At 60.5% G+C, this 15,277-nt stretch overlaps 10 protein-coding genes across 10 annotated transcripts; 3 read left to right on the top strand and 7 right to left on the bottom strand.

Moving 5' to 3' along the window:
• The first annotated feature begins 221 nt into the window (after window positions 1-221).
• On the top strand, window positions 222-1,102 carry DL89DRAFT_51897 (uncharacterized protein). The gene has a single exon (XM_040891762.1). The coding sequence runs from the start codon at window positions 331-333 to the stop codon at window positions 1,051-1,053; it is 723 nt and encodes a 240-aa protein (XP_040741017.1). The 5' UTR covers window positions 222-330; the 3' UTR covers window positions 1,054-1,102.
• Window positions 1,025-4,047, bottom strand: DL89DRAFT_52102 (Rgp1-domain-containing protein). The gene has a single exon (XM_040891764.1). The coding sequence runs from the start codon at window positions 3,875-3,877 to the stop codon at window positions 1,151-1,153; it is 2,727 nt and encodes a 908-aa protein (XP_040741018.1). The 5' UTR covers window positions 3,878-4,047; the 3' UTR covers window positions 1,025-1,150.
• Window positions 4,048-5,124, bottom strand: DL89DRAFT_52140 (uncharacterized protein). The gene has a single exon (XM_040891765.1). It carries the CDS (start codon window positions 4,746-4,748, stop codon window positions 4,218-4,220), a length of 531 nt encoding a protein of 176 aa, XP_040741019.1. The 5' UTR covers window positions 4,749-5,124; the 3' UTR covers window positions 4,048-4,217.
• DL89DRAFT_51900 (Brix-domain-containing protein) lies at window positions 4,877-5,899 on the top strand. Its single transcript, XM_040891763.1, has one exon. The coding sequence runs from the start codon at window positions 5,005-5,007 to the stop codon at window positions 5,863-5,865; it is 861 nt and encodes a 286-aa protein (XP_040741020.1). The 5' UTR covers window positions 4,877-5,004; the 3' UTR covers window positions 5,866-5,899.
• A 33-nt stretch (window positions 5,900-5,932) lies between these two features.
• On the bottom strand, window positions 5,933-6,481 carry DL89DRAFT_294893 (DUF841-domain-containing protein; the record flags this gene model as incomplete). The annotated part of the gene is made up of 1 exon (XM_040890568.1): window positions 5,933-6,481. One exon carries the CDS (start codon window positions 6,479-6,481, stop codon window positions 5,933-5,935), a length of 549 nt encoding a protein of 182 aa, XP_040741021.1.
• Window positions 6,482-6,743: 262 nt separating this feature from the next.
• Window positions 6,744-8,733, bottom strand: DL89DRAFT_209194 (uncharacterized protein; the record flags this gene model as incomplete). Its single annotated transcript, XM_040884156.1, has 5 exons — window positions 6,744-6,854; window positions 6,951-7,497; window positions 7,782-7,930; window positions 8,181-8,473; window positions 8,655-8,733. Coding segments are annotated over 5 exons (1,179 nt in total), but the record flags the coding sequence as incomplete, so codon positions are not given.
• Window positions 8,734-9,758: 1,025 nt separating this feature from the next.
• Window positions 9,759-11,074, top strand: DL89DRAFT_269534 (RIO1-domain-containing protein). Its single transcript, XM_040888336.1, has one exon. It carries the CDS (start codon window positions 9,794-9,796, stop codon window positions 11,009-11,011), a length of 1,218 nt encoding a protein of 405 aa, XP_040741023.1. The 5' UTR covers window positions 9,759-9,793; the 3' UTR covers window positions 11,012-11,074.
• Window positions 11,046-11,992, bottom strand: DL89DRAFT_52175 (uncharacterized protein). The gene has a single exon (XM_040891767.1). The coding sequence runs from the start codon at window positions 11,848-11,850 to the stop codon at window positions 11,080-11,082; it is 771 nt and encodes a 256-aa protein (XP_040741024.1). The 5' UTR covers window positions 11,851-11,992; the 3' UTR covers window positions 11,046-11,079.
• A 523-nt stretch (window positions 11,993-12,515) lies between these two features.
• On the bottom strand, window positions 12,516-13,257 carry DL89DRAFT_52173 (uncharacterized protein). The gene has a single exon (XM_040891766.1). The coding sequence runs from the start codon at window positions 13,059-13,061 to the stop codon at window positions 12,663-12,665; it is 399 nt and encodes a 132-aa protein (XP_040741025.1). The 5' UTR covers window positions 13,062-13,257; the 3' UTR covers window positions 12,516-12,662.
• Window positions 13,258-13,529: 272 nt separating this feature from the next.
• Window positions 13,530-15,057, bottom strand: DL89DRAFT_275669 (TPR-like protein; the record flags this gene model as incomplete). Its single annotated transcript, XM_040889335.1, has 4 exons — window positions 13,530-14,418; window positions 14,465-14,537; window positions 14,725-14,910; window positions 15,024-15,057. The coding sequence occupies 4 exons, from the start codon at window positions 15,055-15,057 to the stop codon at window positions 13,530-13,532; spliced, it is 1,182 nt and encodes a 393-aa protein (XP_040741026.1).
• Between the last annotated feature and the right edge of the window lie 220 nt (window positions 15,058-15,277).

The following is a 15,277-nucleotide window of genomic DNA, read 5'->3' on the forward strand; positions in this document are numbered from 1 at the left end:
GTGCATGGGAACGACATGTGTGCTTGTGTCGGTTTTGATGCTGCCTGGATATCCAGCCCCCTGCTATGTTGTGGCACGGAGGAGGTGGTGGCTGTCATTCGCACTAGTTAAAAATAATACAGACCCTTCCCGCGGGCTATTTTTCAATACGTTTCTCTATTTTGTTCCAACGCGAATGTACTATATCCGCCCCGTATGCTCACCACGGCCTCCCATCCACCCACCTGGCCCTGGCAATGACAAATCTTTAGCAGGATCAAACTCTGATACATCAACATCGTTGCTGAAGTCGGCTGATATGCGTTGTTCCATTCTTGCTAACACCACCACATGGTCCTATTCTGCTCTTTCTTGTCACACGCGATGGCACCGATTTCACATATAGCTCTAAAGCGGGCGATGAAGCAGAAGCTGCAGCAAAAGGCGCGTGGCGGCGGACGCGGGTCGGCGACTGGGGGCGGTGGAGTGCGACGTGCGGGAGGATCGGGCGGGGCCGGGGACATCAGCCGGCGGTCAAGCACGTCGCGGGCCGGGACGGACATCCTGGCGCACCTGCAGGAGCTGAAGGCCAAGGAGAAGCAGGTGCTGGGACGCAGCAGCGGAACGGAGGAAGTGGCTCGGCAGGTGAAGCGGGACTCGCAGCAGGCGAGCGAGCACCGGGCGCAGGTAGGGCAGATGATGGCGCGCGTGCGGGCGACGGCGATTGACCTGGGCGTGCAGAAGCAGACGATGATGGCGTTTGAGCAGAAGCTGGCGGCTGGGTCGGCGCGCGAGCAGGATATGCTGGAGCTGGAGCGCGTCAACGGCGTAAGGGCGCTGGTTGGGCTGCCGGCGCTGCCCCCGCCGCCGGTGGCTACGCACGGGGTCAGGCAGGCGTCGTCGCGGCCCGGCACGCCCATGTATGCCGGATCGCCGGTCAATCTGCCGCCGGCGGGCGTGCATCACCGGCGGGCGGTGGCTAGTAGTCGCGCAGATGACGGAGATGATGATGAGGTGCAGGACATGGATCTGGAGGATGGCGAATTGTCCGAGGACGGCGAGCTGGCCGAGTAGACGAAAAGCAAGAGCCGTTTTTTTTGGCTGTGTGTGCCTCATATACGTTTTTGTTTTCATTCACAGTCGCAAAAGTCTAGAAATTTGAGCATAAAGTCTATCTGCCGGTCTGCAGCCCGCGCTGCGACAGGTCAATGGTGAACGAGCGGCCGGTGCCCGGCGGTCGCGCCAGCGCCGGATGCATCTGCACGGCTACAGTGCATGACAGCGTCTGTGTGTGTACGGCTGGGACAATGTCGAAGCGGCGCCGCATCGACCGCTTCGGCGCGTGGGTCGGCAGCGGCGCCGTCTGCGGCAGCGAGCTGGCCTCGATGATCGGCGACAATTTGCCTGGTGTTTTTGGCACCTGGTCGGTCAGCGGCAATGGCGCCGACCTCAGCGCAGGCGACCCGGGCACTACGCCGTTTGAAGTCGGCGGGCGGCTCGCGCCATTGCGTGACACCAGCAGCGGCGACGGCAGCGCATGGGCGGTGTTGTCGCTGAATGTTGACGATCGCGTGCGTCCGGACGAACCCGTGCGAGCCATCGGGTGGCCGGTGGTCTCCACCTCCCCTGCGGTGTGCGGGGGCCTCGGGGGCCTTTCGCTGGCTGTATCGCTGGGCCTCGCGGGTGCGGTCAGCGGCGTCGCCAATGCTATGGGCGAAATAGACACGGTGTATCGGCGATCAGCCTTCAGACCATTGGGCCGGCCCACGGTCTGCGGATGCGGCGATGCCGGCGACATGGGCAGTGTGCGCGAGGCGGATGCGCGGGAGCCCAGGTGCTTGGCTGGCGGGAACACGGTCGAGTTGCTGAGGCGGAGGTCGCATATGGACGCACCAGGCATGCCGATGATCAGCTCGATCCGCAACTGCCAGGCATTGGAGACGATGGCCGACTGGAAGCTGGCCTGGGCGGCCGGCAGTGTGGTCAGCGCAAAGCCCGTGGTCTGCGTGCTGCGGCAGAACTCGTGGTGCTCGCCGTGGACGCGGCGCGTCAGCTCCTCGGTCCGCTGGTCCGAGTGCAGGGAAAACCGCTCGCCAATGTGCTCGACGCTCTCGAGCCAGATGCTGACCTGGTAGACATGTACGTTGGCCACATGCACCTCGATCCTGCCTGACACCATGTCGCCCAGCTGGTAGCTGCGCTTGGGCAGCCACACGGAGGCCACCGCGCGCCCGCCCTGCGATAACGAGAAGGCCACCGGCGCCCGTCGCCGGCACTCGTCGCGGATGTGCTGCTTGGAGAGCTCCCCGCTGTCGCTGCTGGCGGGCGGCCCGCTAATGTCGATTGCAGGCACTGTTCCGTCGCTGCTTCGGCTGGCCGCGTCCAGCTCGACGTGCTGCAGCATTGCCTTTAGGAACGCCGACTGCGCTAGCTGCGCACACAGGGCGTCAGATGAAAGCGCGTCGCTTGTCGGCACCACAGCCTCGCTGGCCGCGCATGCGCTGGGCTCCGCCGTGTCTGTGACCAGCGACGGCGAGTGGTTGCGTGGCGTAGCTCCTGGCTGCGACTCCTGGAACGCGACACGTGACTGGTCCGGTGCCAAGCGCACGGGCCTCGCCAGCCCATACTCGCGCAGCTTGCCATTGGCATCGACAAACGCCTGCACACGGAACGGGATCCGCACCACGTATGCGCTGGACTCGAGCATGCTGCGCTTGGCCACTACCACCAGCTCGTAGCTGACCCGCGCTGACCGCCCGCGGAACGACGGCGGCAGCGTCGTCGGCAGCTGGATCTTTAGCGAAAACGTCTGCGACTCGCCCGTGCCCAGCGCCAGCTCGCTGAACAGCACCGTCGGCGACGAGATCAGCAGCGGGATCGCCTTGCCGGCCGACGGCGTCGTCGGCGTGCTGCTGCCCATGCCGCCGCCCATGAGCGTCGGGCTGGCTGCCCCGTTGGCGTCTGTAGCCGTGCCGCTGTTCTGCAGCAGAAGGTCCATCTGCTCGGGCTTGATATACGACGGGCTCAGCATCAGGCTGCCCGAGGCCTCAGCAAACCCAATCGCCAGCCGCTCCATGCCCTCGTCGGCTGCTACGCTGCCCGCACGTGTGGCTGGACGCGACGGCGGATTTGACCCCGAGATGTTCCGCCACAGACTGCCTAGCAGCCCGCCGCTATCGCTAGCCGTGCCATCGTTGGGCACCCTGCGCGCCGATTCTTGCGCTGCTGCACGGTTTCCCAGCGAGAACCACGACGCCAGGCTGCCTGACGGGTTGCTGAGCACCGATGATGTGCTGAGCCGCGGGAACTGGCTGGGTTCGGCTGCGCGGTTTTGAGGCCCACCGCCCAGCATCGGCGACTTGGCGAGCCGCAGGTCCCCGTCCCGCACCGTGCTCGGCTTTCTGTCGCTCCACCCGTCCAGCCCCAGCCCCAGCCCGTTGCGTCCGCTGGCGCGTCTGCTAACCGCCCCCAGTCGCGGCGAATGCTCCGTCGACGCCACCGACCCCTCACCCAGCGCCGGAAACACCGACAGCCCGCCAGTCTTCGCGCCAGCCGTGGTCCTCCTGCCAGTCCATGCGCTGCTGCGTCGCGGCCCCCTACTATTTCCGGGAATTGTCGAATGCTCTGGCCCGCCATCTAAATTCGCTCCCCCTGCCAGGCCATTCTGCACGCGCCCGCCAGTATCTGTGTGCCCGGCGCTGGTCGCAAAGCTCAGTGCAGCCTGCTGTCGTGGCGCCAGAACCTGTGTCCGCGCTGGGCCGCTGGGAGCATTTGCTGCTCGTATTGCCGATAGTGTCTGCGTCGACCGCTCGTTGGCGAACCGGACGTGGCACTCGAGCGTGTCGCCTGCAAAGTATATGCCCTGCTTCTCGAACGTTGCTGTTATTGTCAACCCCATTGCTGCCAACGCCTGTGGGTCGTCTAGTAATGCGTCAATGAGACAAGCAGAGAGAGCAGAAGAGGACTGGGATAATTACTAACAGGCAGTAGTAAACAAACTAGCTAACAAAAAATACAGGCAATTTCCAATGGCCAAGAGCAAAGGTCTGAAGAAGAGAGTGATGAAATCGAGACCAGAACTGGCTTGCTTCTCGTGGGCAAGACCTGATATTGGCCGCCCCATGCCATCGTCCCTGCTGGCGCCTTTTCTTTTTTCTTGGCTTTGATCCAAGAGGGAGCCTGTTGCTCGCGGGTCCGGTTTCAGGTTCGATTGTCCATTCAGCAACGCAAGAAAAAAACTACTCCTCATCCTCCTCATCCTCACTATCCGAAAAGTCAAAGTCGCTGTCCTCCTCGCCCATGTCCGGCACGTCCTCTGCCTGGATATCCCCGCGCTCCAGCTTCCTCATGTACGACCTTCTCTCGCGCTCCCGCATATTCCCCAGCCTGCGCTCCAGATCCTGCTCCTCCTTGAGCACCTGCTCGCTGGTCTTCGGGTTGTGCGTATCCACAATGCTGTTGCTCTCGAGGCACTTTGCACACACGCCCTTTTTTTGCGCGCAGTCGTCACAGATTACATGGTAGGCCTTTTTGACCTTCTTTAGTTCGCACGACACGCACTTCTTGGGCGCCGTCAGCGGCTTGTACTTGCGGTACTGCTTGCGCCAGACTACCATGTCCGTGCAGTGCTGGCACAGCCCGTCCACTGGCAGAGACAGGATCTTCTTTGTTGTCTTTGAGCCCTTGTTGTGCGAGTACGCAAATGTGTTCTGGTACTTTTGCCCGCCCTTCTTGGCGCCCGACCCGCGCGACGACACTTTCTGTACCATTGCAGTATAGGCTTATGTGTATGGAGCTTTTTCTGTTGTGGTAGAAACGAGTAGAGACAGGAGAGCGCCTCCGGTGCGCTGCCGAAACTGGCAGTAGACTTTTTTTGCGCTAGTTTTCGCCTTGATCCCTTGAGCGATCACCGCCGCCAAAATTTTAGCCCAGTTTTTTCTCTCTCGGCGAATGCTGGACACACACAACCTCTCCCCGCCTTTCTGTCCAGCACCTTCAATTCCACACAACTAAACCATTTTAAAAATGCTTCGGAGACAAGCCCGCCAGCGCCGCGAGTACCTGTACAAAAAATCGCTCGAGATCCAGGAGCGCCAGACGTTTGAGAAGAAGCAGAAGCTCAAGGAGGCCCTGCGCGACGGCAAGCCGATCCCGACCGAGCTCCAGGACGAGGCCGAGCAACTGAACCAGCAGCTCAAATTCGACGAGGCCGCCGAGTCCCTGACGTCAACGCAAGACGACGAGTATGCCAGAGCCGGAATCTACGACCCAAAGGTAGTGGTGACGACGTCGCGCGACCCGAGCACGCGCCTGCAGCAGTTCGCCAAGGAGCTGCGTCTGGTGTTCCCGAACGCGCAGCGCATCAACCGCGGAAACTACATTGTCAGCGAAATCGTCGAGACCTGCAAGGCCAACGAGGTCACGGATCTGGTCATTGTGCACGAGACGCGCGGCCAGCCCGACGGCCTGATCATCAGCCACTTCCCCTACGGCCCCACCGTGCACTTCACCCTGTACAATGTCGTGCTGAGACACGATATCAAGGACCAGGGCAACATCTCCGAGGCCTACCCGCATTTGATCTTTGAGAACTTCAACTCGGCCCTCGGCAGCCGTATCAGGAGCGTGCTCAAGTACCTGTTCCCGGTGCCAAAGGTCGACTCGAAGCGCGTCATGACGTTCTACAACGACAGCGACTTTATCTCGTTCCGCCACCACGTCTACGCAAAGGTCGCACACAACGAGGTGCAGCTGGCGGAGGTTGGCCCGCGCTTCGAGATGCGCCCGTACGAAATCCGTCTTGGCACCGTCGACATGCCTGATGCCGACAAGGAATGGGTTCTGCGGACATACCAGCGGACATCTCGCAAGCGCGATCTGCTGTGAAAAAAGAACCACATTCACCTTGCCTTTTCTCTCCCTTCACCGTACATTTCTATTAAAACCTGCTGCTTTACTTCATGCCAACAATCTCCTCCGGGTTCGTCACCCACTTTGGCAGCTGGTTGCCCTTGGGCATGCCCAGCTGCAGGACCCGGTCCAGCACCGCCTTGAATGCCAGGCCGCCCAGAATAAACACAAACGTCGCCGAGCAGTCGGTCGCCGGGCTGTCGTCGGGCAGTCCGCGGTGCGTCAGGCTGCGGAACACGCTGATCGGCTCGAACGGCAGCGTGGCCACCGACCGGCCGCCAAACATCGAGTTCACCTGGTAGATAACCACCACCTGTATCACCGCCACTATCAGCGTGTTGCGGATCTGCAGCCCCTGCGCGTCCCGCCGCGTCGCCTTCAGCCCGGCCTCCAGGTTCTCGATCCGCTTCTGCCGCTTGTTCGAATTCCCCGCCGTCGCGCTCTGCTCCTCGGCAAGCTTCGCCTCATTTGCTATCAGCTTCTGCTTCAGCTGCTGGAACCGCTCCGTCCGGTACACCACAAAGTACGAGATTGCCTCGGACGCCGCGCTGGTCAGGAAGCTGAGAATGACAAGTTGCGCAAAGTCAGACATTACGGAATTATAGCGCCAAGTGTTTGTTTGCTCAAATGGAAATCAAGATGAGAGAGCCCCGGAAGCAGCTGGAACCAAAAACTACGCGTACTAGCTGTGGCGGCAAATCACGTGGCTGGCATAACGCCTTCCAAAGGGTACTGGAGCCCCATGCAAACCTCCAAATGCTTAAAGCAGGCACGAGACATTATGTGTAATTAAAATCGACAAACCAGTGTCATATATAGAACGGGTGCTGCTTTTTTTCCTTCTTGTTTCATTTCTGAGGCTGCACAGGCATAAAGTTGCCGGCAATAGCTAGCGGGATCTTGTACTTGTCCCTCCTCAGCGTGAACGAGAAGCAGCAGTGGATCAGTTTGCCCGGCAGCGTCGGCTCGTCGCCCACACCGACATTCCTCGCCGCGTTCGCCCGCGCCGACCGCATGTCGCCGAGCGCAGGCTCCGGGTTATTGTGAACCATCGAGCGCACCGATGCAGCCGTCTGCAGCATACACGACGTCAGGACGGCCTTCTGGGTCGCGTCAAACGCAATCTCGCCGTACTTCTCCCAGTAGTTGACCGTCGAGCTCTCCGTCATCAGCTCGTAGATGCACACCTTGCCCTCGTGGAAATACGACAGCGGCACGCCCACCAGGTCGGCAAACTCACCGTTCGCCTTGTAAATCTCGCCGGTACGCCGCCACAGGCACGCCGGCACCCCAAACGAATTAAACACATTGTCGTAGTCCAGCAGCAGCCGCTCGAAGCCCTCCTCCACCAGCAGCAGGTCGATGTCTGTCAGCGACTGCGCGATCGTACGGAACGTCGGGCGGAACGTGTTCAGCACCTCCAGTATGCGGATGATGTTGTGTCGGTTCATGTGCGTCTCCATGAACCGCTGCATCCGCGTGTATCCGCTCACGTAGTTGTATGGCTTCAGGAACCCGGCCTCATACTTTGCGTTGATGATCTGCCGCAGCTTGTCCTCGGATGTACCGTCGTTCGGATCTGCCGCCGTCAGGAAGAAACCGCTCGGTCTGTGTCACGTTCTCGCCCGAGCTGTTGATCAGCTGCGAGATCGTCGGCAGGCTATGCATCCGCGCCCTGGCGCACTGGCGGAGCCGACTGCGCATGCTGCACTGCTGCCATCGGCGGCGCCTGCTGCGTCTGATTCAGCTGCATGCCGTTCAGGCCGTTGGTATGTGGTATTGCCATTACTGGCTGGTGTTGCTGTGCCGAGCTGGCCGGCGGCAGCATTGGTTGGAACGAGTCGACCAATGGCGAGCCCATGTTCTGATTGCTTGGATGCGCAATCGGCGACACGCTGGCCTGTTGGCTGCTGCGCCGATCGCCCGCCAGGATATCCGGACCGCGGACGCCTCGCTGCAGGCTGTTCAGGAACTCGTTAATTGCGGTGAACTCATTGCTGGCCACATCGTTCCCGAACAGCATCAAAGGGTTGTCGTAGATCTTCATGTTATTTCGCCGCAGCGCTGCGCCCGCCTTCCGTCGACGGAGCCACGCCAGCCGCGCCCTGCGATGCTGCTGTAAACGCGCTCAGCACGCCGTTTCTGCTGCCCGCAAACCCCCTGGGGCCCAGCACTGGCGTGCCTTCCACGTCGCCCAGCAGCCCATGCGCCATGCCGATCCCCGGAAGACTAGCAGATCTGTCGCTGGGGTACGGCACAGCCATTGGCGTGACTGATGGCCCGCCCTGCACTGCCATCGATGGTGCCTGAGCCTGCTGCCGCCTTCTGCCTCGTGACTGCCCTCCGCTGCCGCTGCCACCACTGGCGCGCTGTTGGCTGGTGCTATCGAAACCATCGCCATCTCGCCTGTCCGCCGTAGATTCCGATGCCGGCTGCGTGGGCTTTTGCTTCTTGGTCTCGCCGGGCAAGCTGTCGGTCGAGGGGTCCTTATCGCGGCACAGATGGGCAATGTTTCGCTTGATACATCGCTGGCAGGGCCTTTCATCATCGCACGACATGTGCGATCGCTGGCAAAACACACATGCTACACAGCAAGTAGCCGATGTCTCGATATCAGTCAAGAATGCTTCGCTCCACAGGCGCTCCAAGCCTGTTGCAGGGGCTCACGCCATCCCTCCTCTCCCTCAATACTGCTTACAAATATTGTCCCGTGTTGTTCATGAACAAGACCCACGTGAGAGGCCCCTTCACCCGCGCCTTCTTACCTTTGGAAACCTTTTGTCGTTTGGTGCGGTTGCCCGACTTCTTTTTGCGGCCTGCATCCTGCACCTGCTGTGGTTGCTGGACGCTGCTCGGCATGCCTCCGCCAGCCTCGCTTGACATTTGAAACAGACTAATGTACAGGAATTCGAAACTACAAACTCGGTGTGCTTTTGCACGCAAAAACCGGTAAAGAGATAAAATAGCCCCAGTGGGAATGGAAAAGAGGAACGGAAAAATATAGCCTGCCTGTGACCCACTTTGCGTGTTTAAAGGAGAGGGGGAAGAAATTGCTTTTTTGGCTCTAGGCTCGGAAACTTCTTTCTTCTGGGCGCATCAAGAGCTGCCCATATGCACTTGCATGGTGGGAGCAAGAAGAACATGCACATCTCCTGCCGCTTTCGGCTACCAGGTTTGGTCTGAGCACAAAAAGTCAATGGCCCTTTATCGTGCGCAATATCCGGGAGTCGCCAGGTCGCCAGAGATCTGTTCCAAGATAGCGGGGACAGGAGAGGCGCACGACAATAGCTGAAAATAGCCAAGATTTGGCTGCTCGTCGCAGCTCCTGCCAGACCAAAAAAATGGCGGGCGATGAAGCAAGATTGCCTGCACATGTAGAGATACGCAGGCGGTATCAGGAATGATCTCCGAGGAACCACTGCTGCTTGTTTTCTGACAGCTGCTTGCGCCTGACGAGTGGTGCTTGGAATAGTGCCCATGTCGTGCAGATGCCGCTTCGTACATGCTCGTGGATGGCCTGCTGCTGGCAAAAGCACACAGCAAAAGAACCAGCATTGCTCGCAACATCGCCATAAAGGACAGCAGCCCGATTTCCACCCCGCCTGCCAGAACTCCGGCAAACCCAGGCAAGATGCAGTGCAGCATATTGGAACATGATGTGGCCAGACCGCATGGCGCCCAATGGCCTCATACCCGCCCTCATTTCCTCACAAGCAGCAGTCTGCCTCGAGCCACAAGGGCAGCCCTGCCAATGCACGCCATCTCCAGCACCTGGAAATCACGCAGATCGTGATCACCTAATTACCGCTAAAGTCTGATTTTTCCACCAGTTAGTTTTTCTGCACTACCAACCCTCTTCTCTGCTTCAGCAACAACCCCGTTTTTATTTTCGCCAATATTCAAAATGAGACTCGACGCAAAGGCCCTGCGGTACATGAGCAGCGACGACTTCCGCGTTCTGACAGCGATCGAGGTCGGCTCACGCAACCACGACATTGTGCCCGCCCCGCTTATCGCGCAGCTCTCGCACATCCGCGGCGGCGGCGTCAACCGGTACATCGGCGACCTGATCAAGCGCAAGCTGATCGCCAGCGAGACCAATTCCAAATATGTCGGATACAAGCTGATCTACGCCGGCTACGACTACCTGGCGCTGAAGACGCTCAGCAAGCGCGGCACGGTGACCTCGGTCGGCAACCAGATTGGCGTGGGCAAGGAGTCTGACATTTTCGTCGTCGCCGGCGAGGACGAGGAGCAGGTGGTGCTCAAGGTCCATCGGCTCGGGCGCCAGTCATTCAGGAACGTCAAAAACAAGCGCGACTACTTCCGCCAGGACCAGTCGCCCTCGTGGATGTACATGTCGCGGCTGTCGGCCATGAAGGAGTTTGCGTTCATGAAGGTGCTGTACGAGCACGGGTTCCCCGTGCCCAAGCCCATCGACCAGAACAGGCACGTTGTCGTCATGGGCCTCGTCGACGCGTTCCCGCTGCGCCAGATCACCGAGGTCGGCGAGCCCGGCAAGCTGTACTCGACCCTGATGGACCTGATCGTGCGCCTGGCCAAGCACGGCCTGATCCACGGCGATTTCAACGAGTTCAATATCCTGCTGCAGGAGAACGGCGAGCCCGTCCTGATCGACTTCCCCCAGATGGTCTCCACGTCGCACCCGAATGCAGAGTACTACTTTAACCGCGACGTCGACTGCATCCGCACCTTCTTCAAGCGCCGCTTCAACTACGAGAGCGTGCTTTACCCAAAGTTCCGCCTTGACGCCGACAAGGACTTTAATCTCGATGTCCAGGTCGCTGCAAGCGGGTTCACAAAAAAGGACCAGGCCCAGCTTGAGAAGTACCAGGAAGATGTTGGTGCCAACCAAAATGAGGGCGAGACACGCAGCGACTACTACGACAGCCACGAGGATGTCAGCGACGAAGAATTTGTCTATTCAGGCGACGAAGCCGGCAGCGAGGAAGACGAGGGTGAGCCAAGCACCAAGGGCAAGGAGACCGCCGACAGTGGCGACGGCGACGACGAGAGCGACAGCGACTTCATTATCGAGACCGACAAGCTCGGCAACACGGTCCGGCGGAGACGCACCCCGGCCGATGTCGATGGCAACTAATATGCGAAAGTATTGATTTTTAACTGAAACTTTTATAAAGACAGCGCATTAAACAAAATAGTACCGACCTAGTCGTGCTTGATCTTTCCAGAGCCCATCACGACATCCTCGCTCTTGCGCGGCTTCTCGTTTGATGCTGGTGCAATCTCGTCGTCCTCAAACACCTCACCGTCCTCAGGCTCTTCGCCCTCCTCCATCTCCACGTCTCTCTGCGGCACCTGCGCGGCGGCCACCGGTGCCGACCCCACCGTAGGTGTCTTGGAGCTGGCGTTAGAGCCGAGACCCTGGCTCGGTGCTGCGTCAGACGACAGTGACCGAACCGCATCGTCTGCAGCCGGCGACATGCTCGCACGTCCACGTTTCCGGGGACCACTGGCATCGGCGCTGCCCTTTGGCACGCCATCATCCATACCGGCGGTATGCCCCGCTACCGATGCACCGTTGCTGTCGGCGCCGTCATCTGAGTTCGACTTTGACCCATTCGCATCTGCGTCAGAAACCTGCTCTGCACCAGGGGACAGCGGCCGCTTGGCAGGCACAACAGACACCGGGTCATGCTGCAAATCGCCCACCGCGGCTGTAGCTGCCTTGGCAGACGGCGGCGGCGATGCGGTGTGAGCAGAGCTGATTGACCGGCGGCCGTTGATCTCGGCTGCAGGAGCTGCTGCGCCAGAAGGCACGGCATCCTCTCCAGGTGCCGGGGCTGGGCCAGTGCCGTTGGCGTTGGACTCAGCGGTAGGGATCTCGGTGGTAATTGCCAGGCCTTCCCGCGCCTTGGAGTCCAGCTGTGTCGACAGGGTGCTCCATTGCGCCAGCGCTCGGGCCGACAGAGACAGCATCCTGGGGGCGGGGAGACACAGAGCCTTGCTGGGCCGGCGTGCTCTGCGGCCGCGATGTCATCGTCGTAGCAACGTTGCTTAGGCTCATAAGCGAGTTGATCGCCGAGCCCTCGTGATCATCGTCGGCCGACATCGCCGAGGCGAGACTGAGCGGCCCAGAACCGCCCTTCAACGCATCGTCTGTCGCTGGCTGCTGGCTCGCGCTGCTCACAGAGTTGAGCGGAGACCGGTTGCTGGGGCTGCTAAAATTTCCGCTTCCACCAAACTGGACCGGCGGCAGCCGAATGGGGGCGGCTGTGGGGCCAGACAGCGCATTTCCATGTCCATCAGAGCTGGTGCTGGCCGATGTCGGGGTCGGCATTGCAACCTGCGGCAGGCTGATTGGAGCAGCCGACATCGATGCCGATGCGATCTCGCTTGACGACTGGGGCGCAGATGCATCAGCAGACAATGGCGACTTTGATGGCGACGCCTTTTTAGGGCTGGCAGGCTTGTGGACAGGCGCATCAGTCGGCTGAGCGTCGCCGCTTCTGTCAGTGGTGCCGACCGGAGTCCGCAGCTCGCTGCGGGGCACGTCCTGGCTGAAGGGCGGGAGGCTGGTGGGTGGCGGCATGCTGGTGTTTTCAGGGAACCGGTTTCCATAGATGGATGGCTTCTCGTCAGTCTGCCTGTGCTGCTGCCGGTACCCCGCATTTTGCGGCTGCGACGGGCTGCGGCTGTGTCGCCGAGTATCAGAGAGGGCTGGCTGACCCGGGTACGGGGCATAGCCGTTCACTGGCCCGGAATGAAATGTACCAGACGTCGGAGTTGGCTCAGTAGACGACGTGACCTGCTGGGGCGGCTGCTGGACGCTGGTATTGCTGCTGCTGCTGCTGCTGCTGTGTCACCATCGGGGATCCGGTACGCGAGGAACCACGCCGCTCATCGCCAGGGCGGTAGGGCCCACCCTGCTGCTGCGGCTGGGGTCCATACACACCGGCAGACGGAGGCTGGCTAGAGGCCGAGTATGGCCGCGAGGTGGGAGGCTGGGAATAGGGCGCACTGGTGTATGGCGCTGACGCGGGCTGGTACGGCCCAGCCCCCGCCTGCGAGCCCTTGCTGCATAGAATAGTGCGGCGAAGGAACCGGTGCGCCACCACTGGCAGCAACCTCAGACCTGGGAGGACCGTCATAGCGATTACCATATGGGGTGGCGGAGCCAGGTCCCTCATCAATATAGCCGGGGCGCCCGCTAGGCATAGGGGCGCCGCCCTGCTGGTGTTGGGGCGGCATCTTTTGTTGCTGCTGCTGAGGTTGCTGCTGATGCATGGGCCTGCATACTACCCTGGCCCGGATGCTGCTGCTGCATTCCCGGAGGCGGCGGGCCACCACGCTGCGGCTCGCTGGGATGGCGCATATGCTGCTCAGGAGGCTGAGGCACGCCGCTGCCTGCCGGACCGGCCATAGGCGGTGCTCCGAGACTGCCGGGAACGCTGCCGTGCGGTCCAGACTCGCCAGCTGGGCCACCGGGAGCATTGGGCTGTCCGGCAGTTGTCGGGCCAGTCGGGGGATCGATAGGCGCCGGGCCTTGGCTGGCACCAGTGGGCACCGGCTGACCAGCCTGCATGCGGCGCAGGACATCAAGGCGCTGCTCGATGATCGAGTTGGTGCGGTCGAGCTCGGCAGCACGCGTGTACGCGTCAATAGGCATCGTTGACCTGGTTGTTGCACGCTTCGTAGAGAGCGCCAAGGTCAAACCAGACCTCGCTGAGATACGGGTTGATGCGAATTGCACGGCTGTAGGCATCGAGCGCGTCGCGGTACTGGTTTATCTGGTAGTACAGAACACCAATCGAACACCAGTACGTCGCATTGTTGCCATCCCGGTAGACTGCCTGCTGGTACGCCTCGTAGGCCTTGTTGTACAGACGCTGTGCCATGTAACACCGACCGAGAAGGTACCACGTGTGGGCCTCGACCTTGTCCTTGTCGATCTCGATGGCGCGCGAGAGGAGCTGGATAGCCGCATCAACGTTGGTCAAGTTGGTGTTTGGCTGGAAGAACAGTGCGCCCAGCTGCTGCAGCACCCTGCCGTGCTCGGGGTTCTCCTGCAGCACGCGCTCGTACGCGTCGCGTGCATGCGCGTAGTCCTTCTGCAGCTCATACACATTGCCGATCTGGAACCAGATGTCTATCTCGGTCAGCGGCTTGGGCGGGTCCTTGAGGATGAAGTTGAAGCACTGCAGACTCTGCTCGTAGCGCCCCTGGCACTTGTGTATGATGCCCAGGCGGAAATAGATCTCCGTCGCCTTGTCAAAGTGCGGATCCATACGCATGACAGCGCCGAAGGCTTCCTCGGCGTGGTCATACGAGCCGTACCGGTCATACAGGATGCCGATGCCGTACCAGAGCTTTGGCTCCTTCGGGTCGGGCAGGTGATAGATTGCCTGCTGGTACGCCTGGTACGCCTTTGGCAGCTCGTCGAGCATCAGGTAGCAGTTGCCGATAGCGCCCCAGATTTCGCCATTCGACCCGTCCAGGTTCACGATACGGTGGAAGTACTCGACAGCCTTGGCAAAGTCCTCGTTGCTGCGGATAGATATTTGCGATTTGCGTCAGCGCGGTCTGCGAGTACGGGTTGTGGCGCAAAGCATTCTCGTAGGACGCCATCGCGCGGTCGGTGTCGTTGAGGTACTCGGCAAGGTTACCTATCGGCTCGAGAAAAGAGGGAGGACGTGATGGAGGACGTCACGGAGCGCAGTAATGGCAATTAGTAGAAAAGGACTCTTCCAATGGTTCGACAAACGTGCACGGGATATAAACACGACGATAGTAGTCACAAAAATGCAGGTCATCAACCCAGGGGTACGGATAATAAAGCCGCTGCGTACTTACCCATCTGCAGCCAAGATTTTTCGTTGATAGCGCTGAGACGCTGGGTCGCAGTGAGCGGTTGTTGTTGCTGCTGCTGCGCTGGCGGCGGCGGCGGCTGTTGTTGCGGCTGAGGCTGCTGCTGTTGCGGGAGGCCCCTGGGGCTGCTGGCTGTTGCGGCGGCTGCTGCTGGTGCGGAGGCATAGGTCCCTGAGGACCGCCGTGCGGAGGAGGAGGAGCCTGCTGGGGCAAGTGCTGCTGCTGTTGCGGCGGGGGCATCTGCTGCCGCTGGGGAGGCGGTTGCTGGCCCTGTGGAGGCATACCCTGCTGCATTGGGCCGCCCGGCTGGCCGTTCATGTTTGGCTGGGGTCCCATCTGTCCCGACATGTGCATTCCCGGAGGCACCATTGACGCGTTCATTTGCTGATGCGGCGGTCTAATCTGACTGGGCGTCATAGGGCGCTGCGACTGCTGGTGGTGCGCCTGCATTCAGGGTGATAAAAGTGTCTGCCGAAGCCAATCTAACGCGTCAGAGTATAAAATGGGCGAGAAACGAATCTAAAAATTAGCAAGGGCA

The sequence above is a fragment of the Linderina pennispora genome (assembly GCF_002104995.1).
Source record: "Linderina pennispora strain ATCC 12442 chromosome Unknown DL89scaffold_13, whole genome shotgun sequence".
NCBI classification, from domain to species: domain Eukaryota; kingdom Fungi; phylum Kickxellomycota; class Kickxellomycetes; order Kickxellales; family Kickxellaceae; genus Linderina; species Linderina pennispora.

Coding starts and splice junctions, on each gene's coding strand:
- DL89DRAFT_51897 (XM_040891762.1), top strand. CDS start 331: ATGGTCCTATTCTGCTCTTTCTTGTCACACGCGATGGCACCGATTTCA.
- DL89DRAFT_52102 (XM_040891764.1), bottom strand. CDS start 3,877: ATGGGGTTGACAATAACAGCAACGTTCGAGAAGCAGGGCATATACTTT.
- DL89DRAFT_52140 (XM_040891765.1), bottom strand. CDS start 4,748: ATGGTACAGAAAGTGTCGTCGCGCGGGTCGGGCGCCAAGAAGGGCGGG.
- DL89DRAFT_51900 (XM_040891763.1), top strand. CDS start 5,005: ATGCTTCGGAGACAAGCCCGCCAGCGCCGCGAGTACCTGTACAAAAAA.
- DL89DRAFT_269534 (XM_040888336.1), top strand. CDS start 9,794: ATGAGACTCGACGCAAAGGCCCTGCGGTACATGAGCAGCGACGACTTC.
- DL89DRAFT_52175 (XM_040891767.1), bottom strand. CDS start 11,850: ATGCTGTCTCTGTCGGCCCGAGCGCTGGCGCAATGGAGCACCCTGTCG.
- DL89DRAFT_52173 (XM_040891766.1), bottom strand. CDS start 13,061: ATGAGGGACCTGGCTCCGCCACCCCATATGGTAATCGCTATGACGGTC.